The sequence below is a fragment of the Neodiprion pinetum genome, chromosome 5 (assembly GCF_021155775.2).
Source record: "Neodiprion pinetum isolate iyNeoPine1 chromosome 5, iyNeoPine1.2, whole genome shotgun sequence".
Taxonomy (NCBI): Eukaryota; Metazoa; Arthropoda; class Insecta; order Hymenoptera; family Diprionidae; genus Neodiprion; species Neodiprion pinetum.
In genome coordinates, this window is record NC_060236.1 from 31,390,626 (window position 1) to 31,414,574 (window position 23,949).

A 23,949-nucleotide genomic window follows, 5' to 3' on the forward strand; every position below is an offset into this window, starting at 1 on the left:
GTATGAAAATTGAACTCATTGGAATCGTTCGAGCGCCGAGGGCGGGAGAGGCAGGAAGGGAGAAACGTCAAGTGACCATCGTCCACGAACATATGTTTGGTTATGTTTATTCAGCAATGAAAATATGGAAACTTGTGTAGAAACCAAGAAATACATGACCTTTGACCTCATATCAGTATAAACAGCACAATCTCATACATGCTTGAAAAAAATTTGCAGCGCTGTCAATATCTCGCTAACATACGCCAGTGAATATATTAAAGTATGGCATTGGTAGTTCGCTCTGCGTACTTCATCATTATGGAACTGAATAACCGATGAAAAAAAATACAGAAGCCATGGAGACGGACACGGAAAACGAGGTAAGAATGATGAACATATTTCTGCACAATATGACCCGATGATATTTTCCCTGAACCCCCTGAACCAAGAAAAATATTTTTAATACAAAAAAGTAATAATTATCTGAACATAACCTAAAAATTAATATTTATCTATTGAACCAATTGCATGACTTGAGACTCCGTCAATTCTTTCGTTATTATATTTAAAGTTGACAAGTGAGACGAATTGATCCCTTTTTGTTTCCGTTTTGTCTCTTTTTCGTTCTGAATCGTTATGTTGATTCGTGGTGGGGGGCGGGATATTTGAAAATATCAAAAACGGAAATACCATTCCTTTGTAGGAAAAAGCCGTTCTTGAAGCAGAAACTGTCTATCTGCTGATGAAAAAGGGTTTTCCAATTTCGAGGAATGTCCGTGCTCAATGGATGCTGGAGCATTTGAATACCACGATAACAATACAGCGACCCGGAGCCAATAACGAGGAAATACCAGAGCTGGAAATAATCTCTGCACTGCCAGTTGAACCGCCGCTGTTATGGCGAGGAGAGACGAGCTATCGGTATCAGTACAAAATAACAACAAACACGTCGCTCGTTTTCTTAGCTCACAAGTATAGAATCGTAATCAGTCTCGACTTGAGCCCTTCACTTTCCACTGTTGTAAGTAGAATTGGAACCTGCGACTTGACACTTAGATCGTCACCATTTCCAATTCACTCGGTTTCAGGACATACAACACGGTGAAGTAGTAATGGACGAAATTTACATGGCTACCAAACGGTGCCTGGAGGGTATAACGCGACCAGTGAGTGTGCAATCCGTTCATATTCACATAGCGAAACTCAAGCCTTGCCGAGTTTTACCATCATAGAGATGCCGTGAGATTGAAGATTCTAATGTTTCGTTACAGTTTGTGGTCCCTGGAAGTGAGCGTGTGATGAGACCTGAGATATATGTAACTGTGATAGCCCACACCCCATTTTTCACTAGTCCTGCACAGCAAGTTTTGGTTCAGGGCTGGCTCCTGAACATGGAAAATGTAGCGTTGCTTACACGCTTTGTTGAAAAGCAGTTGAACATTCTCGAAGACAGAGTAGCTCTGGTCACGGCCATAGCTAATCAACAGCTGGAAACGCTGAGGTCCGAGAGCGAGCGACTAGTTGGTGGCCTCTTTGAGGAAGGAGGCACATGTGCGGGACAGAGTAACAGCAACTCCATAAAAAATATATCAATGGTATCTCCGGAAGCCAGTTTCATCAATATGCTGCGGTATGGAATGCTCGCTCTCGCCCTTCTCCCAGAATGTAGTTGTGCTAGTGAGTAAATGTATTTCACATAAATTAGATGAAAAATAATAACGGCGTAAGACGTAGTGGAATATAAAAAAGTAGGAAGACCGTAGGAATACTGTTTAAATTTCATTCATTGCTGCTTGCAGATCTGGTTGTAGTGTCGGATGGTATTGTAGGGGTGACCGATGTGCATGTTCTGGACTCTTTGGTTCAGCAGTTACGTGCATCGACAGTGGCGTGCAGTTTTTTGCACGTGGGAAGCACCTATCACCCTCATTGCTCAAATGCTCTAGTCCCATACCAAGACCTCCTCCGTTTCTTGGCAACAGCTACTTTAGGCACTTACATGACGTTCGTACCGCAAGCTGTAAGTCATGCTTTCCTTGTTTCAAATCGAGCTTATTTCAATATACCGCAAAGACAACTAATTTAGGGGTATTTTCGAATAGAGTTTCGACGAAAAAGCAAGTATGAATGTTTATCATAGAAATTTTCTATGCTGGCAACTATATCGAACCATGACATGTGATCCGTCGCAAATGCAGTCTAGGCCGAATGAATGGCATACCAGCAATCCGTTGTTTCATGGAAACAGGCCTCCTCAATTGCTCAGGAAGAAACAAATTGATGACAAAGTTACTTGCACTTTGAGCAGCCTCTTGTGCTGTCGACTGCGTGAAGGATATCTGATCAAGCGTGTCGGACTGAGGGACAATTGCTTGGAATTGTGCTTTGTTCTGCCTTGGCAAACTCACGTATTTTTGGAATATTTGATCAGTTGCTCGTGGCCCTCAAAGCTGCCAACTGTATCCAACACTATACATTACACCATTACTATTGAGGGTGAGCATGGTGCCTGAAGTTCAAATATTTCCCGTTAAGTGCAACTCGACTGTCTTTTTTAACAGAAATTAACAGAAATTAACATTTTCCATTTTTCTCAGCACCGTATGAATTCCTTCACGACATTACCTGTGTATCGAAAAAGCCCATCAAGTCACAATACCGCCAGAGTGTTGTTTCCAGATTTTGGGGAGCTCTCGCTTCTTTGACAGATAGTGACGATATGTTGTCGCACTTTAGTTGGTTTCCAGGCTCAGGGTGGACTTGGTACAACGTCCCTGACACGATCAGAAGCGGGATGCCTGTATTTTATTTGCCCACTTATCCGTCAAGCAGTTCAGTATTACTGAGGTGATTGATTAAAATATTAACACTAAACTAGCGATTAACCCTTTGAGTCACACATTATTGTGCTGAGTCAACTTTTATAACGAGGTAGTATTCTATGATTTTTGGGATCGCTGATTACGAATTTGAAATCAGATTTCAAAAATTCAGGATGGCCTATCCAACATGGTGAACAAAAACTTAAAATTTGATCAAGTACGGTCGAAATATTCTGTGCAAGAGTTTTCGAAGTCGCTGACTGGGTTTGCCACATTGAATTTTCCAAATATCATTTCAGATTCGTATTGAGCGATCCTAAAAACCCAGACACGGAGTTTTTTCTCCCGATTTGATCGTATTTGAAATTTTTGTCCGCCATCTTGAATTCTTAACATCCTATTTCAGATTTGTAATCAGCGACCCCAAAAACTTATAATTTATGTAAAACATATCTAAGTGTAGAGGTGTAACTTTTCCGGGGATGAATTATTCCCTCAATTTTCATGATTTTTGTCAATCAATCTGTTCTTACAATAATAATTTACATTATATCGTAATAATTACTTTCGAGTATTGAAAACCTATTAGTATACTATCAGAAATACCAAAACCGCAAAGAAATATGTTGAAAAGTTCTCTAAATATACAAAAAAAAAGGATATAAAATGGGTAATTACTTACGACTATGACTCAAAGGCTTCAGGAGCATCGGCTAATAGCATCGTCATCTTTTCAGCGACCCAGCCTGTTCGTTGTTTGGACAAATTTGGCGACCGGTCATTCTTCTCGATCCGTCGCAATGGTCACGCTGGATGCATTCCCAAAGGATTGCTCTGGTGCTTTCTCACGACAGACCATTGCCACGTCATCTCCACCTTGCTAATCAGAGCGGAAGGTTCCAAAGTGTTCAGTGTCGGCAAGCCGCGGCTGTTTTGTACGCGATGCTGAAAAACTGGGCGACATTTGTGCTCGTCGAATATCACACATATGTGCAATTCATATTCAAGGAAATTGACAAACCGCCAGTGTCGTTTTCGTTAATACGAGTCAGCTGCAAGCCTCCTTGTGTAGTACTGAACATAGCTTTTGCTGGCGGGACAGAAGGCGTCATTCGGCACAATGTGGTCGTCGATATACTCGAGTGCTTGTCAAGGTTAACGCTGCCCAATCGACCAACCGAGCAGAGAGAAACTCCGTGCTGCATCATCCTGCGCAAACCCTTGGAGCGAATTTTAATTAGATACGAACGCGTGCCGACCGACCTGAACACCGTCGTTTTTCCTGACGGCACGCAGCCTATTCCTGCCAGATTTTCACCCATACCTGGCGGCTGCTTGATCACGACTTTATCGAGGTATCTCCATCACAGCAGGTGGTTGTGGGCTGTAAAAAAGCCAGTAATTCAAACAGTTCCTAACGTCGCCTGGCCCAGGCTAAACGTCACCGCCATTGCCAGGATACTATCAACAATTACAAATTAAGTATATATATGTATTGCTCTATATTCTTCATTTCCATAATCAGGAAGCTTCGGAGTAAGTTTGCAATTTGTGCCTCAAGGAGGTTAAGTCTACTCTCGTACTAGGTATTATTTCTTGCCCACAAGAAGAAGGAAACTTATAGTGTCTTTTTTCATCAGGATGAGGCTCACGGAAGGTTTTAGTTTCGCCCATTCGTCTGCTGGAATAATCAACATGGTGCTTGAGGTGCAAATGCAAAGACCTGCGAACGACAATGCAATACATCCTTGCGTCATTCAATACGTTCTTTTTCCGCCTCATACAATAGCGCCTCCCTCATCAGAACGAGATAGCGGCTCGGATGAAGACACTGACGAAGGTATGTGAGGAGATTGGAAATGAGGGACAAAATTCATTCCGCTATAGATTGTCATCGATCTGTTGTTTCACATTTTTCAGGTACCGGAGATGGAGAAGCTGGAAACGACGATGGGGAAGGTTGCGGTGACTTCCAAATAGTTACAGAAGTCTGGATCGAGCCTCAATGCGGCCACACGATGCTCCCTATACAACAAACAGCCGCTTACATGCACGCCTTGCAATATCGCCAGATACCGGATGCGGTGAGTTAATTTCTAGTTATCATATCGCTGTAAAATTTTGGTCCCCGCATACAGGATTTAAGGAATAACAACCCAGTCGTTGATTCACTTTGAAAATATTCATCTTTTGGAAATAATGCTCTATGCGGTGACTAGAATGGAAACATCTGTTTGTCAAATTCGATACAAAGAGGTCCGTAATTACGTGTTTTGAAAATAATCTGTGTCACAGTTATTAAACGTGAAAGTGATTTTATTTGGTAGTAATGCTTTTTCCGAGTAACCGATAATTGTCTCGAACCGGATCGCGAGAAATGTTCGTTACTTTTTTCAAAACCAGTTAATCTACAGGTGTATTAGAATTACTCAAATCTTCTGTCCCATTACATAAGATATTTCCGATAAAATTCTTATACCCAAAGAATTAACCGGGTCGATTGATTCATTCCAAGCCAATGCGCACTGATATCATAAACCAATTTCCTCAAGCCAGTCTCGAAGATATCATATCTCAGTTCATTAGTTACACAACCTTCTGACAATACGTCTGATTACTTTGACTTGATAAGGAAATTATGGCACCTCATCAAAAAACCTATCAGCCTCCTTATACCCTATTTTCAAAACTAACATCAATGATGCTAATCGACGAATCCTTGAATACATCAGTTGCGTCATATTTTTATTTACACGTATCAGGATTGAAGGTAGAATTAATTAATCGTTGTCTGCTTTCTTGCTTCTTTTTCTGATTAACGAAAATCAGTAAGAATTAGTTGGCGGAAAATGTATAGAAAAATCGATTTTTATTACTGAAAGCATAGACAAAACTCATAGCTGCGCATTTGCATGTATACATATGGATTAGACTGGTTCAAAAAATCGACTGTTTTTTTTTCAATGTCGCATGCTTAATATTTGTAGAAAAAGTAAATAAGACACCTGTTATGTTTTAATCCCTTAATATTTACATTTAGTCGTTTCTGAACGCAATTTTTCAGTTTCCGTTGAATTAATATGAGACAATAATTTTTTTTTTTCAACCATTTCAACCACTATAAAATCATGTCATTCAATTAATTGTCGCCTTAAGCAAATTTACGTGCATAGCCTCGTATTACTCAGCTTCAAAATTCGGAACTAACTAAAATTATTTTCTCACGTTAACTAAATGAAAAATAATGAATTGCGTTTAGGAACCAATAAATATTAATATTAAAGGATAAAATTACAACAGGTGTCTTATTCCCTCCTCCTACAATTATTGATGATTTGAAAAAAAAAAAAATACCTGTAAATTTTTTTCAACCAGTTTAATATAGATATGTATAATTTAAATATATAGGTGTATATGAAAATTTTTTTTTCCGCTGTAATAATATCGCTGGTTGATAAACGAATTGAAAACGTGCAAGCTTGCCAAGCTGAAAAGTGTTTCCAGAGTTCCTTTAGCCAGGAGTTATCTTAAGCTGTCTTGATAAACTGTGTAATCAATAACATAAAAACTTATCCGGGCTAGTGGCGTTCTGAAGTGGTTTATTTTGTCAGGTAGGTACGTCTACCTATCTATCTCTCTGCAAACATTAGCCGCGCAGTTACCAAAGTTTGTGCAGTCTATTGGTTTTACACATTGAATTTTGTCCACTGGTTCATCCCTTGCCATAACTCTCACCTTGCGTAACTTACTTACTTTCACAGATAAAATTTAACTCGCATCTTACACCGCTTACGATACGTATCGTATAGGTTTTTCTTTTTTCCTTTTATTGTTATCCAAGTGTATCTGATACCTACTTTTATATAATAGAAAAAAAAATTAATTTTCGTACGTATTGTTCTTCTCGGAATCTCAGAACGATATCCACCTATTTCAGACTTACATAAGTGTAAATAATCAGTTGAAAAAATCTCTGCAATGAGATATCACCTATCTACAAAGTCGACCAGTGCGGATGACGATAGAAAGGTTCGATAAGCATTGAGTAATTATTTTTATTCAAACCTTGATCAGCTAATTCGCATTTTTGTTGATTGAATAATATTGGGATTGTTCGATCGTAACACGCTTAACGGCATTCCAGGAAAGTTACTATTACCAACCAAAAAAAATCAGACAAAAAAATCGACCATTTAGGCAAGCGATCAGTGAATTTATCATCTAAATAAATCAATATGGATCACCTTAAATTCCGTCCTTGGCGCAAGACACGTTTAAATATTTCCTAAGTCGTTGCCTAATTCTCTTGGCCAAGCTTTAGCTGATACCGATATGTACGAAATGATATCTAAACACCGGATCACCAATTCTTGGTCACTGCGCTACATAGTCCATAAGTACAGGGTTTTCTCCTCGGAAAATAGGTCGCAGTAATAGCGACAGTTGCCGAATCTTCATCGCCTTGGAAAAGAAAAGTAAAGAAAATAAAAACAATTTCTCGTTTCGATCCTGAAAAATCAACGAGTCTCAATTACCAAACGTTTCGACAATTCATTGCAACGAATAGAAACCTCTAACGCACGCTTTATACTGATAACAACTGACCGTGAGATATTTACAAAAGTAAAATAAATTGCGGCATAGTTGTGTCAATATATGACTCAGGGATTCATAGATTTGAAACTGGCACGTTTCATAGGAATATAAACTGACAGTACGCGAATCATTTTTATGTAATAAATGAAATTTTCAATTACCGTTCATCGATATTATCAAGTCTGTGATAAAATTCGAGGAGAAAGAGGATGATGGATTTTGACCCAGCTAGGCGTCTGTCACGTCGTATCCTTATCAGTATCGAGGTGGGGCTGGTTATCGACTCCAGGGACCCCGAATGGGGTTCACCTATCAGTTCCAACAGGTATAAATAGGGCCCAGATCATCACCTGGGCCCACTAGTCGTCCACTTTTCAATCCTCCTCCTTTATCGTCGTACAGTACCTATTTCTTGGTTATCGATATCGATGTAAACTCCACTCTTCGAGCTCGACAATCCGTGCAACTCGTGCAACTAAGGGGACGTCTCTCGTCGCAAGCTCTTCACGCCGCACCGAACGGTTTAATGTGTTGAAAAAAGTTTACCTTCAAACAAGAACGAGCAAATGAAAGTGAATTATTCATGAATAAAGAGCGGAACAACGAAGAGGTGTTGCGATAACTTTAATTTTTTCATTTATTTATTCCAACTCAAATCGATCAGTGCGTCGTATAAAAGGAAATGGTATCAAACTATTCTTGATCCTCTAAAGCCATTTTCCAAGTTTAGTTGCAGATGTTATCCTCTAATTTTGTCTGAAATTTCACTGAAATCGCTGAAACTATTTTCAAATCAATCAATAAGTCAGCATTAAAAGATAATTTATATCCTTCACTGGTGTCAAATTAACATCAATACTTCGTTATTCTGTTCAACTACTCGTCTCTTAGTTATTACCCCGGATTCTTTTTTCTTTTTTTCTTTTTTTTTTTGTAAGACTCTTCCGTGCTTCGCTATCCGAAAAATTGGATGAATTTTGGCGAAAAGAATATCTCGGAGTAAATATTGTGCTGCGTTACGTAGGTGGTGGTTGTCATCTTTGTCTCAAGAAATTTCTTCTATAAAAACCTCCGATTCTTCGGTTCCTGGATAACAACCCGTGTGACTTTTAGTTGGAAGTGGGGATCTAGGCAGTGAGTCACTGAGCTCCAAAAATCTGCCAGATCTAACTCTTCCAGCTCATAGTCATGCGACTTTTCCTCGGCAGCTTGGCGGTCTTGTTATATTTAGAGGAAATGAAGAACAGTGTAAACCAACGTTCACGAAAAGACAATTTAAAGATGCGATTCAAAGGAGTGACGTACACCAATTCTTTGAAGATAATCTGGCTCAGAAATTACCGTTAAACTAGTCTAAACTTCTAGTAAAAATGATCAAAATTGTCTGATAGATTTTAATTCGATTTTTTCAATCCTTGTGTTTTTGGTTTAACTTTGGTTTATTATGAAAATGATGTGTCGTGTATTATCTATGTGTTAAGACTTGCAAAGACTTACGCGAACACAAATTGGCTACGCATGGCTAATTTATCGCAGTTCCAATTTTTCTCCCATGAATTTTATCGACCATTTGGTATATCGGATTAACTTCCATCTACAATTCATACCATGGCGAGTATTACTTAGACGACCTTGCGGTGAAATTTCAGCTGCACTAAAGTTGAAATATCGTAGGCGGCGAGGTTCAAGTGGAGTAGTGGTCTCTTCGCTTTGTGTTAAAGTGAGATTCAACTCCTCCAACTTATTCCTGGCTGCCGTTAACTCCACTAACAGAACAGATTCCTCACCGCATCCGTTCGAGAGAAACCAATTACTGTTCAATCAAAAAATGAATGAAAATTATTTATTTTTTAATTTGACTTTTGCGATACCTGCGCTTATTAACGTTGTAAATATCTAAACTTTATTAACAAGAGCGAAATGACTTTACTTTTAGTTTGACACTATTATTCTATCTTTGTTTAATATTATCCATGCATGTAAGAGTACGATTGTATGTAATAAATGTTTTTCTCTCGCAAATATACCTGATCACGATGTTTCAATTTTTTTCTTCGCCTTGTATTGCATTTAGATAAACGAGATGACAATATTCAGGCGGAATAAACGTTTTCTACAATTTGCTTAGCGTTACGTATAGAAGCACATTCATTGTTCTTTCTCTACAATACGACACCCTAAACGATAATTTTTTAATAACTGTGACACTGATTTTACCATCAAAAGCAAGGCCTGTTGTATGTTTGTCAAGAGAATTTTTTACTGTAAGAAATTGATGCAATTAAAATATCCTAAAACCTTTCCTATTTTTTCATGATTATTTCAGATAGCTCAAGTTGACGAAGAATGCATTAACGCGCTTCTGACTCTGGAACACTTGAATTTATTAAGTCAAATGATTTTGAACGAAGCGATTGGTGGAGATATACAATTAGGCGGAGTTTTGACTGCGAATCAGTTGAATCAAACTAGCACTGGATCAGCAGCTGGCAGATCGACAAGAAGGCCGAGTCCTGCCGAGTATAATCAAGAACTATCTAATGCCAATGATCGAATACGGTCGATACCATTCACTTTTGACGTCTTGAACATCTTGCCCAAGTGCCAGCAAGCAGAGCTTTTGTTTTCCATATTCTCTGATGGTCCGTTATCAATTAAGAAAATTCAATAACTCTTTAGTTTTGCACCAGGGAATTCATACTTTAGTATCAGAATTCGTTTTTCAACTTCAGAGTGTTGCACGTGCCTCAGATTTTTGGAAAAATTTGCGCACTTAGAGAATATGAGAATAATTCTAAAATAGGTAATTCATTTTTTGCAGTTCAAAATATTATTTTGTTAACTTATATGGTAACGTATCTTCTTTAGGACCGAACGGCGAGGAAAGAGAAGGAGCTAATAAGTGCTTGGTCGAAGGGCTCATAGAGCACATTAAGCGGCTTCATAATCGAGAATTGATATTTACTGCCGACGAATCGCAGAGGTTTACAGAAATGCTGTTAGCACGACCTCGATACGACGCTTCACCGCTTAGCATTTCACCACATTTAGGCAAGTTTAGTTCATTTTAAGCACGCCGAACTTTATTTGACGTATGAAACATCTGTTTTTTCTCAGCAAAGACTCTATGGTTTATGGAAATTTGTTATTTCAGGCAAAGAATACATGAATGGATCAATGACAAATTTTCGAAGACCGACTTGGAGATGCTTTGTCAAAGGTATCAGCGTGACGCACGTTATTATCACAATACTTCCATCGTCAGAAGAAGACTTGCGCTTACTTTTCTCTCCCAACGAGCAGAGCAACCAGAATACCAGTCACACAGATTGTACAGACGAGAACGATCCACTACCAATTAATGCTGGAGAATATGATAAAAATTTGACTCCTTCACGATCGGTAAAAAGCGTAGGTAGTTCTCACGCCTTGGACGTATGCTCAAATCTTTCGAGCCCAACAGCGACAATGCTAAGTACACCGAGGCCCAGCGAACGCTGTGAATCTGCTCTAAATAACTTCAAACAAGGACCACCTCTGCCCATATACGTTTACGATTGTCCGTTAGCAACGCTAATCGACACCCTGGTCAACAAACTCGACTCTTCGCGGGTCAAAGATATTTACCAGGACCATACGTACAAATCTGGCCAATTGGTCGGAGAAGATTTCATCATCCTGAAATCGGGGGCCGATACCAAACCTTCTTCTCCAGAGCCAAAGAGCGACGACTCCGACAACATTACGGGAGGTATGGAACCGTAAATTGTTATACATTTTTCTATATACGAATCTGTATCCAGATCTTTTATTTCAGATCACAAAAGCATGATCGAGCATTGCAAACTGCTTCAGTTGGCTCATTGTCAGTGCTACGTTGTCGCTGTGTACAAATCACTCGCTCTTCAACGTCCGTTGAGTTATCAAGACATGGAAGCGGCGGTTGAGCAGTGCGAAGAAGCTCTCATAGAAATTAACATAACAAACTACTTGCGCTCGGTTTGTCAGCATTTAAGTTCGGCCACTGAAAATGTTCCAGAATCCTCGCGTGCTGCGCTATCCTGCAATGTTGTGAAGCACCTTCATCAATTGATAACAGAAAAGTTTGAAAAAATAATGAACAGTGCTTTCAGAGCTGTACCGGCTCATCCGGAATTTTATTTCTGCTCTCTACACTGGAATTTCGACAAAATGGTAAAATATCAAATTTTCTTCGTGCTCCGCAGTATAATAATCAACGTAGAAAATGCGAATTTTGAGTGAATATTTTTATTGCTAGAAAATTTTACAATCTCTAGCTTAATAGATGTTACTGGATTTAAGCTCCTATCAACCAGCAACAGATTCTCATAAAAACCGTGCTCTCGTCTGGCACTAGAATTCATTGCTTATGATATAGTAATTAACATGATATTAACAAACTAATGTTAAATATTAAATTTTTTCTATAACATAGCTAGAATTTGAGCGAAAGATAACATGTCTGGGTAGGTTGTACAATAATTTTGTTTTGATTGTAAAGGTTTAGATTGGGATTTACTTTTCTCATTTGGATATCAATATACCAGCTTCAGACTTCTTTACAATCTTTTCATGATGCAAAATTTTCAAAAGTTTTTTTTAACCAGAGTTTGGGACCTAGGATTGTTTTTGAATTATTAAATAGTTGATTAAAGCTGCTAATGGTCATAAATTTCAAAGTTTTCTGTTTGGTATTTAATTTGCAATGTAGAACAATCAAAAACTCAACGAAAACTTGATTTGTTTTTTTTTAGGAGAGAATGGACCTCCTGAGGTGCGACAGTGAAGAAGACGTGGATGGCCTGGTTTTCCCTTCAGAAATTATCGATCGTAAGGCAGACCGTGGAAATGAAAACGGTACTAATTCAACTAATCAACCTGAAGCCTTGACGAGGCGACTGAAGCTAATGTATTAATACCTTTTTTTCTCGTCACAGGGAATCAGTTGTACTCAACATGGCCTGGCGCAAGTCTTCAGGACGGAAGTAAACTTTCCAGTCTAGCATCGACACAATCGCTAAGCTGTGATTTGATGGAAGACGATAGTTCAAGTCAAGAACAACCCCTTTTCTTGCAGCTCAGTTGCTCGGTGCATACACGATCCAGTCTGTCGACTACGCCGGTGAAACTGCTGCCGACCTGCTTCACAGATATTGTAGAAAAGCTCGAAACTCCGCTCGAGGAGCATAATCCGGCAGAAATGAAAATAACCCTGGATATAATATGCCTCAATCTTCCGAGGAAGGTTCTGGATGTGAGTCTGGAACGCAGTCCAGGGTTGAGAACTACTTCGTTCTGTAGCGCCTCTTCGGCTGGCAGCACTACGACAAACAGCGAGAGTAGCCCTGATTATGACACACAAATGTCTGGCACCGACGCTTTACAGGACAGAATTCAACATCTACCCAGAAGACAGCACAACGCAGTCTGCACGTTGGTCGACGAGATCGAATGGCTGCTGAGGGATGAAACTGCGACAGCACTGCTGGATCAAACCATTCCTACAGAACATACCCTGAATCTTGTCGCAAGACACGTTTCCGAATCCACTGGGAGGCCAAGCTGTTCAATGGACAAAGTACCACTGCAGTTTGTCTTTCCGTCCGAACATTGTAGCCCGAAATTTCTGGAGGAATTGAGGAAATTGGAAATCGATCGGTACTGCATCAACGAGGAAGGAACTCTCTTTTATTTCACAAAAAATCAAAGCTGCAGTGACGATGCTGTAGAAGTTAATTGTGAGTCGAGTAACCAGGAGGAAAATGTAGCCCCGAACGGTGAGAAAACTTTTATTTCGTATATTCCATGAATTCAATTGGTTAAGCATGTATAGATGCTAATTAAATATGTAGACGACACGTTCCTGGAAGATATGGCAGAACCACAACTGCAGGATATCGAAACCAGAGTGAGCGGAACGGATTCCGGAGACCCTCCAGGGTGTCATTCCGAGATATCTAGCGTGGGAGAAGGTCATACTGGAACCGATGACGGATACGAAGGTGACAGCAGCGATTCGGATGATGATTGCCACTGGCTAACCGATCTTGCCAAACGAAGAAATCGGATGCCGAATTTTTGGCTCATATTAAAAGTCGAAGATAATTTCGTTTACGTGTACTTTCATTGCAGGTACGGTTCTATCGAGTTGATGTCTCGATTCTATGTATTCTGATTTTGCATCTGACTCCAGGTTCCTGGAACTGGCTTGTCCCGAGGTCGATCGTTACCGACAAATCCCGAAGATGGTGATGTCCGAAATAAAGGCGATATGTCGACGGGTGAATCAGTACCTATTGCTGCAAAACTTGCACGATACACGAACATGCGATTCCTTGCTGGAACCAGAGTCGAACGAAGACTACGAGTGTCGAGGTGAAACGGGTAGTGAATCAGGCGCCACGCACCAAAACCAAGTTTTCTCGATCAATATGTCACCAGGCGTGTTCAGGTGCCCCGTAATATGGAAAGTCCCATTCTGCCTTCATCCCAGACTGAAAACCGGGCCAGGGAAACCTGGACTTTCTCGCGGAATAAAAGCTCTCCACGCGGTGTTGAATCGTTTTTCTGTGAACAATCGCAGCAACATGTTTGTCTATCAGGAAAACAATGAGAACGTGTTTTACCTGAGATTACACGAGCAGATAAGCGAGGTCAAACCTCTGCAGAATAAGCTCTCGGAAAGTCATGAAAAACTAGTCGTCTCTAGGAGCAGCAGCATCACCTCGTTGTCCCAATCCAAAGGAAAAGAAGGAGACGTTTTGGGGACAAACGATATTCGTCCGAGAGTCCGATCCTTCGGTGAAAAGGAAAGCGACCTACTGAACAAGCCTGACGATCTGATAATCCTCATGGTTTATGGGATTTCTGATGCCGGGCCTGCAGTAAAATGCGAACTTGTTCAGGTCCTGCAGAATCGCCTAGACGACGCTGTGCTGGAAGTTTTGTCCATCATGCTCGCCAGGAATCCTATGTGCAAGTTGACCCCGGCAGACGTGCACTTCATTCAGAAACAATACCAGCCTCCAGAAAATGTCGTACAGTTATTAGTGCCACCACATTGTTTACCTCACATCGAAGCCTTGGGATACTACCTGCGGCAAAACCTGTTACAATTTTTGCACAATCCAAAATACACTGACTCGAGAAACCACAATCATTTTCAAGACTACACCAAAGATTCTAGCAAAAGAGTTCCCGAATCAGACATATTTTTATACAATCAAAGCCAATCCAGCGGCAGTAAAGGAATCGCTTGCATAGCCGTGGGGATCGTCAACGCCAGCGGGGACTTGATAACAACGAGTAAACAAGAATGGCTAGATTCTGACTTTCCTCATCCGTTCACTGTTGAGCATTTTCAAGCAATTGTTTCCAGCTCTTTGTACGATGGCAAATTACAGCCAGATTTGTCCCCCGAGGCGCTGATCGAATTCAGAATTTGGAAACAGGGCCGTGTGAACTTGGAATCTTTGACCCAAAAATTGCGTTCCGCAGCCAGGCATGCCACTTGGGATTTAGTCACGGAATATAAAATCTTACCCACTGTTCTCACGGAAGAATTGCCCAACGAAGTTCCATTCGATTGTACAGTAGCGCACAAAGAAACTCAGACGCCAGTGAAGAATAAACAATACAAACCCTCAATTTTGGATGCTATCCAGCTGAACAGGTACGAGGTAGGCGAAGACGGGGCACTCCATCAAGTTTATTGCACTACGCTGCACCACTGGTTTCAGTTTGCTTTACAGACCAACGTACCTGCGGTCAAAAAACACATAGTTGTCATGCAAAGGCGACACCCGATTCCTGTCATCGCTAAAGAACTGCAGAATTTGATTCGCGGTCACGCACCTGACACATCTTCCAGGACCTTTGTCCTATCCGGACGCCAGCCGTTCATCGATACCAACCCAACTCACGAAGAGATTCACATGGCAAAGTCTTTTCACATGTCAGAAAGCATGGAGAGTGTCAGCAGCTCTTGGATGTCCTTCGTCAAGGATGATAATAGCGACCCAACAGTATATGTACCGTGCGATTTAACCAGGGAAGATCAAAGTCCGATAAAATGTCTCTTAATTGCCAGAAATTTTTATCAATGGAAGGCTTCGCATAGCAAAACAATCGAACCTGAAATGTTGATGCCTAAAAGTAAGCCAACGTTTCATTTGTGATCACTCTTTCACCGTGTGTACAAAGACATTCGAAATTTTTACGATCCTTTTTCATTTTGCAGGTCAAAAATTGCTCCAGAAATTCAACCCTCTGGTTTTGGACTCTAGTTTTGTTCCTAGACAACGTCTCCTGCTTGCTGAAATACAGAGCGATAACGTGAGTGTTGAATATTTTCGTTTTATTTTTATTTTCATAATCATGGAATTATTACGAAATTCGATGGGTCTCTAAAAAATATGTTAGTTCTACAAAATTGAAGTTCTCTGCCTACACAATCTGAATACTTCAAATCTTGTTGCGCAATATCCTCTCCAATCAATAATTTCAAGGTATCTGTAATTTTCTTCCTCTCTTTGACTTACAGATTATTATCTACATGTACAACTGGTCGAAGGAACGTTCCGAGAAGTTGACTAAGCAAGTGACGAATCTTGGCACATGGCTGTCGTCGAGATCAAGTTTATTTACGAATATAGTGATGCAGAAATTGGGAATATTCCACCATCAGCCAGCACCGGCTTTCCCTCAAGAGGACAGAAATCCGTCGTACTATCAAATAACCGACATGGAAACTCTGACCAAATTTCCAAACGACTTACACAACGACGGCAAAGAATGGCCTCGAAGCTCGAATCGCAGTAACATTGGAAAAACAACAACCCTGTCATGGAATCCTCGCATATCTCAAGTCCTGAGGGACGCTAAACCGAGTAGTCCACACCCAGTAAACAGCGCGACAGACGCCGTGGTGAGAGCAGCTTATCATCTGCAGGACGTGCGTCAGCGAGAAAAAAAAGCCAAAGGTCATATCTCCGGAATTGTGTATTGAAAGTATGAAAGTTCTTTCATTTTGCACACGATTCTCAATCAACGTTGTCTTTTATTCTTCCAGAGGACTTTAAGTGCCTTGGTGAAATGTGGCAGAGCCGCGCGGCTAATTCGAATATCCCAATCTCCCAAGCTACTTTAAATCTGTTCAAGCAGCACTCTCGGCTGATTCATTACTGCCATACGCCACTTCTTTTCCTGCCGAAATGGCGACTGCAGTCTGCCGCCAGCAGAGATCATTCTCTCTCTCAGCCCCCCGCCACTCTACAATCAATGGTTCAGCAACAGTCTCCTCAGAATGCTCAGGCTCAATCCAAAACTGCAAGCCTCACTTCCAATGCAACGATCACCGAGTGGCACAGAGAGCTGTGCATCACCATGCTGATGGAGTATAAACAGTATCTTCAAACGTTGGGATTCAATTCAGTCAGAGTCGAATCCTCAAAAAAAGTGTAGGAAATTCGTGTTACGATTGTTTTCTCTTTTATTTCGCTACCCTTTTTGCTGTCTTTGTTAAATGTCAATGTAATCGATTGCAGTAAACAAGGCCACAATCCGCATCACACATGCTACCTGCAAAAATCAATGCTAGGTGGTATTTTATTGTTCGAAGTTCTGATGCGTGAACCGTACTTCATAGCCAAGGTACGGGTGATCGAATGCAGCAGACTTCAAACAAAATCAAGCAGCGCTCTAGTAAATCAGGTGAGTCGTCAGGATACGTTTCACTGAAAAATGACGGTTTTCACTTTTTGGTCGAATTTTTTCAGTCCTGGCGAGAAATTACCGTGACTACTGTGTAAAACGCAACTTCAATAACAGTATCCTTGTACGTATTGTTTCAGTTTATGCTCAGTTTCGTCGATGCCTGTGACAAGGTAAAAATTGACATGCATCTTCATTCGTTCACGTATGACTTTCACCTACGCTGTATCCATTCGTATATCGCTGGGAACGGCTTGTGGTCTTTACGAGAAGACTACGACTTGACCTATTTCTTGGACGATTTTATGAAGTACTACAGCAAAGCTCCGAATTATGCTAGAAATCTTGTCTACAGCGGTGAGTAATTGAGCCCTGTAAATTCCCAGCCAGTGATTGCTGTATTTATTTTCACGATTTGCTTTGCAGATACAGTGACTGTGAGTAACTTAGCGACGCCGGCGCGAACCCTGTACTCGTATCTTCTGTCAAACGAGAAAGCATGCGGTATGCAAGTTTTAGGTATGTCGCGCGATTCCAACGAGAACAAAGAGAACGAGTTCATTTTAGTAAGACTGCAGAGTACCCCCTTGGTCAGTTATTGCGACGCGCAGGATATGAAACACACCAACGACTTTGACATCACTCTGATAGTATCAAGGCTGGAGCAGCCACCGAATTTGGAAAAATCAGAGATAACTTTGAAGTACTACTTGATGCTGACGAGGAAGAGGGAAGTCTACCCGAAAAAGGAGGTTCAGAACAATAAGCTTGGAAAATTTCGCACGGTTTACAGCATATCACGATCGATCAACAACTCACATGCTGAAAGCCCATCAGGCTCCAGTCCAGTCTCACCTGTACCGTCGCTGCAGCATAAAACCTCGAAAACGGAACTATTGACCAGCTCCGTTGAGTCGAGCGAAACCCAAGATGCAACTAACACGGAACTCGCAGAGCAGCTCAAGACCGATAACCCAATTGATGTAAACAATTCCCTAGCTCCGACTCCCCCACCAGTTCCCAGCTCACCTTTAACCCAAAATCCAAGCCTTCCTAACGCTCCTGCCACCACATCGTCCCACTTGGTACAAATTCGACAGGAGTCCGTCAATTACTTGGGGTATTATTCGTCGCATGAACAGCTGATGCAACAAATGATCATGTCCCAGGCACACGCAGCGACGGCAAGAATCACAACTATGATAAAAGACGGGGCTCTTCAATGCCGTACGCATTTACTCTGGAATAAACTTCTCGAGAATAGATCTGTAATGAACTATTTCGAGTTTACCGAACTCTGTACACTGGCACAGGTTGAACCACTCTCTAAAATAGATTCGAGACTCAGCTTGTTGCTCAGCCAGCCTTTAACTTGGTACCAGGCTCTGGCCAAAGTCTTGATAAACAAATACCAGGATCATCATAAACTCTTCAATGCACCGGATGGCAACGTTAGCCATGTTGTTGTACTTCATCCGAGTTACCTGCATGCGTTCATGATGCTAACCATAGATCTCCACACTTCACGAGGGGTGAGTAAAAAATATCAGCGCATCGTTTCTTAGGTTTCAAAATTTCTTGTTCTTGGTCGACTTATGACATTTTTTCAGGAATTGTGCGCAGTGTATAGAAAGCCTGCTGACCTTGTGACGTCTTCGTTCAATTTGGGCGACGTATACAGTTTGATAGAAGGTTTTGTAAATGTATGCTGTTTTCATCTGTGGATGGGACTTTGCAGCCAATAATCCAAGTATGATAACATTTGAGAACTCACTGTAGAATAATATAATTAAGCATTGTACATAAAGTGGAAGCAGAAAACGATCGACAGGATATTTTAGATTTTCAATGCCGAGTAGATGTAATTATTTGATACCTGTAAAATTACTATTATTAATATTAATGATACTTGCCACTTTGACAAAGATGTAATAATTTATATATAAGTATAATTACCATCAATTCTAAAGGGTTATAAAAATTTCTGAAGTAAAACAATCAAAATATAGAAGAGAATAGTAGAGATTCATATTCTTTGTAAATTATAATTGAAATTATGTTAGAGAAATTGTACTGATTCAGATACCTATTAGCATTGTCGATATTTGATTCTCGCCATAGAAAAAGACTGTCATCATTCTATTATTTAATTTTTTTAAGCATTTTTATTGTTTTTATATAAAATTGTCCTTTTATAAATACAAGCAATAGTTACAACGAGACTCAATTTGAAGTGAATTTCATTGATAATAGAAAATGTTAGTTATACAAGAATACACTACAAGAAATGATCAAAAAAAATTCGAATTACATAGCTATTTTACTGAGTTATTCAGTTTAAGCTTTAAACCGTGAGCCCATAGCGCTAAAAAGTTGACGGAAATACACCAAATCAACGTTTGCATCAATTCTAGAAAAGTGATAAAAATTTCTAATCAGCGTAATTTACACGACCAGATGTGTCAAGTATTGCTTGATATTGAAATTTGTTAAAGATTGAAGAAAACGAACGTTGAATCGCAGGAAAAATAATATATAATTTTTATAATTTTAATGCGTACTTACTTTACCCCAAAACTATTCAACGACATTTACTTTTGCAGAATAATAACTTTACTTACCACTGCCTGTATAATTTAAAATGTAAATAGTAAATATATATATATATGTATATTTTTGTTTTACTAAATGCGTGCTGAGTATTATTATGCTGTTTCAATACCAAAAATTTATCCCCGTTCTGAGGTACAGAAATTATTGTAATATCTAATAATTTATTAATTTCAGGAAATGGCAAATGAACATTTTACTTACGAAATGATTGCTGAATTTATTAAAATTTCAACAGTAATTAAGGGCAGTTAATAATATAATTACATAAGTTAAAACTCTAAGTGGTCAAATTTAGTTAGGAATCATCTTCATGTATGCCAAAACGAAACGATGATTTTTGGCCAGACTTAGCATCAGTTATATTTACATTTAAACTGGCCTCGGTTAAATCCGTATCAACTTTCAGCTGAGCTCCGCTGTTGGCTGGTATGCAAATCTGAAAATGACAATGAAAGATAAACGATCACACGAGATGTTTCAAAGAACAGTATACATTTGAAAAATATTCACTTGCTGGCAACTGCTCTTGGCTTGGACCAAAAAAAAACAACAATATGCCAAAAAGTAAGCAGTCAGAATTTTGCACTATATCAATTCTTACCAGTCCGATTTTTTTTTGGCTTGCTACATCCTCCGAGTCTTGTTCGTATATTTTGAGGTTTATTTTTCCATCTTTGACCTCAGGTACTTCTACACGTGTTTGTAGCTTTATAGGTACGACTGTTTTTGCCGGTATAATAATTGGTTTGAGTTCTTCGATTTGTATGTAAAGGGATTTCTGCAGGGCGTTTACTTCCATGTTTGTGGATTGTAAACTCTCATCCCATGTTCCATGGGAAAGCAGAAGGGCTGACTGCATAGCCGCACCTATCGCCATACATTCGTCAGGGCTCCATTTTCCACTGCACACTTCACCGTTAGAGAAAAGGGCGCCAATTTTCTCCTGAAGTTTTGGAATCTTCATTGTACCTCCGCTGAGTATAATCTTGCTTATATCATCTGTGCCCAGTTTTGTTTCTTTTAATATTTTGTCGACGGGTGCAATATACTCCGATATGTTTGAATTTATCAGGTTCTCAAAACGAGCTCTAGTTATATTATAGCTAAAATCAACTCCGTCGCACAAAGATTCTACAAAACAGTGCGCTGTCGACATTGTCGACAAAACATGTTTACACGTCTCTGCGGCTATATTCAACTTTGACATTGATCTCCTGCTCTCCATTGGATCCAATTTCCATTTACTCATGAACTCGCCTGCCAAATATTCAGCTAAAATTTTCGTCAACTTGTTACCACCTAAATCGTGGTAGTACGACGTCGATACAATCTGGTATATGCCACTGACTACTTTGACCAATGTGATCTCACTGCTCACACCTCCTATTCTGTAGACTAGCATGTATCTGTGAAATAAAATTAATGATAACAAGGTCCTTGTACAATTGGGAGCGAGCCTTCAGGCTTGTGAAAATAACTACAAACCCTGACTCTTTTCTGTCTTGACCAATCCCATAGGCCAAACACGCAGCAGCAGGTTCGCTAATAACTTGTAGAACTCTGAACCCAGCAGAGGAGGCAGATTTGCTCCACATTTGAATGCTAGCAGAACTGAATCTGAGCGGAACGCAAAGTACGACGTTGTGCTCATTGTCATCATGTGCTGCGGTAGTGGAAATACTGTACATGACCTCGAATATTCTAGTTGCAACTTCGACGGGAAGTATTTTCTCCATCCTTTCATTCCTCTTTATTAAATATTGTACTGTGTCTTTCTCTGTTATTATTTTACAGGTGCTACTCTTTACTGCTAACTCCAGCTCCGTCTCGTCAATGTTTTTATTCATTAATCTCTTATTGTTCAATACAGAGACCGGACCATTCCTGAAGAGTCCGGCCTTGGCCGCCAAGCCGATCACCTTGAAAATTGTAATGGATAGACGTTACAACGCTGCAATAGGATAAATTTATAAAACACTAGTGGCAGGGGAGCGAATAATTCAAGGCAAACTAGCGAAAGAAAGGATGCGAGAGCAGATCCTAACCTAAAAATGTTATAGATATGCCGTAAAATAGTTTCACCTCTTCGGTTTCGTTGAAGGCGACCACAGCCGCGGTGACTCGCTCGCCGGCTTCGTTTGCGACGACGTCAACGTTGTCATCCTGTGAAAATTGATTGAATCAGGGTTATTGATGTGACGTTTTGGCTAGGTTAGAACGAGGCAGCGCGTCCATGTGTCATACATGCGGTCATCTTCCAGTGATAAAATGGTTGGAACTGACTGGTTATTATGAGACGAAAATGCGCCTCCCGCCCGTCAAAAAATATCCAGTTATGCTAGAAATTATCCAGTCACAATTTACCTTAAATATCGCCAAACAGGCTGAGGTGTTTCCTAAATAAAGACCGAATGCGGCTACCGATGCCATGTTTGTACATTCTGTAGAAGCACGAAGCAACGGGATTCGGTTCACGATCAGTTACGACACCGTGGTTACGACTTTCGGCGAGATCACGGATGCCGATCAAAACATGCTACGACCCTTTTTATCGACAGTAGCCTGCAAATTATAACCAAAGGAACGCAGGAACTGAAATCCGAATCGAGCAAATTGACACGTAAACAGAGCGGTTGCCCGTTGACTTTTACGCGAAAATATGGACGATCAGTTGCTGGTACGTTTACTATTTAAATATGTCTTTTTCCAACCTATTATTTAAGATCGAACAATCATCCGACGGGCTGACGGTTCTCTGTCATATTCCTGACCACTTATGTACGGTCGTCGAATATTTGACGGCTTTTGACTGTGTCGCTTCGACTCAACCTAACCTAACCTAACCTAAGAATTTCTACTTAATTTATTTCGAATGACGTTACTCGTCAAATTTAATTGGTTCATCTGTTTTTTCCAATGAATCCATTCTTTTCGTTGAACAATCTTATTATAATGACGTGTCCTTTTTTATCAGGAACCCTCACTATACACCGTCAAGGGTATGGTGATACTGGATAATGATGGCAACAGAATACTGGCAAAGTATTACGACAAGAATGTATTTCCAACTTCAAAGGAGCAGAAAGCCTTTGAAAAAAATCTCTTCAACAAGACACACAGAGCTAACACAGAAATTATCATGCTGGATGGTCTGACGTGTGTTTATAAGAGCAATGTCGATCTATTCTTCTATGTAATGGGCAGCTCTCGTGAAAACGAGGTTTGTCATGTTTTCTTTTGTTCTTATCTTTTTGTAAATGAACAATGCAAATATCTACTTCTAGCTGCTTATGTTGGCGAATAATAGGATTTTCACTAACCCAACTGGTCAGGATTTATCATTAGCTTCTTTGACAGTGAATAATTCTTTGTTAAACTATAATTAGAGATTTTTAAATCGTTTCACGTTTCAGCTAATTCTTATGAGCGTGCTGAATTGCTTATATGATTCCATAAGTCAAATTTTGAGAAAGAATGTTGAAAAGAGAGCAGTGCTTGATAGTCTGGATATTGTGATGCTGGCTATGGATGAAATCTGCGATAATGGGTAAGTTTTCTGAGATATTGGATTTCCAGATGATTGAAAAATATTTGTATGAACTAGTAAAGCTAGTTTGCACTTCATAAAAAAAAATTCCGAAACCCATATGAATTGAATCCGAGTTCAACTTATGGTTAATTATTCCTCACACAAATTAAGATATTTCTGTTATTTAGTATTATTTTGGATGCCGACGCAAGTAGCGTAGTGACACGGGTAGCACTGCGAACAGACGACATTCCACTTGGCGAGCAAACGGTAGCACAGGTGAGAATGTATACCCCTTATTTCAGTCTTCACTTTCTACCATGTCTCTTTTTCCTATATTATGAAATATCGATCTTTCAGTGTAATCCTATCGTGACTTGTCTTTAGACTGTAATTAATATTTAACCATTTTAATCTTACAGGTCATACAGTCAGCAAAAGAGCAACTTAAATGGTCGTTATTGAAGTAATTTAATTTTATAAAATTAATGTTAAGAAAAAGTAAAAAATTGAGCACGTGACGTGAGTGAAAAAAAAAAAATATTACATGATCTATGTGAATAAACTATGTGAATAAACTAGCAACGACTATGATTATAAATCGTTAAAATTGATTATATGAAGTATCGTCACATGAAATTGAATGAGGAAAAACTTTCAGTTTTACATCCATGT

General features: G+C 39.8%; 3 protein-coding genes across 3 annotated transcripts; 2 read left to right on the forward strand and 1 right to left on the reverse strand.

The window, feature by feature from the left end:
• The first annotated feature begins 45 nt into the window (after nucleotides 1–45).
• Nucleotides 46–19,837, forward strand: LOC124220004 (KICSTOR complex protein SZT2). The gene is made up of 25 exons (XM_046628321.1): nucleotides 46–362; nucleotides 686–1,003; nucleotides 1,071–1,148; nucleotides 1,254–1,659; nucleotides 1,782–2,002; nucleotides 2,085–2,478; nucleotides 2,580–2,829; nucleotides 3,542–4,282; nucleotides 4,445–4,644; nucleotides 4,725–4,888; nucleotides 9,727–10,042; nucleotides 10,269–10,451; nucleotides 10,555–11,151; nucleotides 11,218–11,594; nucleotides 12,176–12,278; nucleotides 12,359–13,198; nucleotides 13,274–13,553; nucleotides 13,615–15,575; nucleotides 15,661–15,755; nucleotides 15,964–16,402; nucleotides 16,492–16,879; nucleotides 16,967–17,132; nucleotides 17,273–17,489; nucleotides 17,559–18,664; nucleotides 18,743–19,837. Exons 1-25 carry the CDS (start codon nucleotides 318–320, stop codon nucleotides 18,875–18,877), a joined length of 10,020 nt encoding a protein of 3,339 aa, XP_046484277.1. The 5' UTR covers nucleotides 46–317; the 3' UTR covers nucleotides 18,878–19,837.
• Nucleotides 19,753–22,725, reverse strand: LOC124220008 (heat shock 70 kDa protein 14-like). Its single transcript, XM_046628338.2, has 5 exons — nucleotides 22,110–22,725; nucleotides 21,828–21,908; nucleotides 21,231–21,664; nucleotides 20,347–21,151; nucleotides 19,753–20,181 (listed from the first exon to the last, which is right to left on the reverse strand). Exons 1-5 carry the CDS (start codon nucleotides 22,173–22,175, stop codon nucleotides 20,041–20,043), a joined length of 1,527 nt encoding a protein of 508 aa, XP_046484294.1. The 5' UTR covers nucleotides 22,176–22,725; the 3' UTR covers nucleotides 19,753–20,040.
• Nucleotides 22,269–23,875, forward strand: zetaCOP (COPI coat complex subunit zeta). The gene is made up of 5 exons (XM_046628349.2): nucleotides 22,269–22,422; nucleotides 22,720–22,965; nucleotides 23,159–23,292; nucleotides 23,463–23,553; nucleotides 23,697–23,875. The coding sequence occupies exons 1-5, from the start codon at nucleotides 22,405–22,407 to the stop codon at nucleotides 23,742–23,744; spliced, it is 537 nt and encodes a 178-aa protein (XP_046484305.1). The 5' UTR covers nucleotides 22,269–22,404; the 3' UTR covers nucleotides 23,745–23,875.
• Nucleotides 23,876–23,949: the final 74 nt, after the last annotated feature.

Coding starts and splice junctions, on each gene's coding strand:
- LOC124220004 (XM_046628321.1), top strand. CDS start 318: ATGAAAAAAAATACAGAAGCCATGGAGACGGACACGGAAAACGAG. Junction 11,595..12,175: donor ACTGGAATTTCGACAAAATG/GTAAAATATCAA, acceptor GTTTTTTTTTAG/GAGAGAATGGACCTCCTGAG. Junction 15,576..15,660: donor TGAAATGTTGATGCCTAAAA/GTAAGCCAACGT, acceptor TTCATTTTGCAG/GTCAAAAATTGCTCCAGAAA.
- LOC124220008 (XM_046628338.2), bottom strand. CDS start 22,175: ATGGCATCGGTAGCCGCATTCGGTCTTTATTTAGGAAACACCTCAGCC. Junction 21,665..21,827: donor CCTTCAACGAAACCGAAGAG/GTGAAACTATTT, acceptor ACAATTTTCAAG/GTGATCGGCTTGGCGGCCAA. Junction 21,152..21,230: donor CAAGACAGAAAAGAGTCAGG/GTTTGTAGTTAT, acceptor TTTATTTCACAG/ATACATGCTAGTCTACAGAA.
- zetaCOP (XM_046628349.2), top strand. Junction 22,966..23,158: donor GCAGCTCTCGTGAAAACGAG/GTTTGTCATGTT, acceptor TTCACGTTTCAG/CTAATTCTTATGAGCGTGCT. Junction 23,554..23,696: donor GCGAGCAAACGGTAGCACAG/GTGAGAATGTAT, acceptor TTAATCTTACAG/GTCATACAGTCAGCAAAAGA.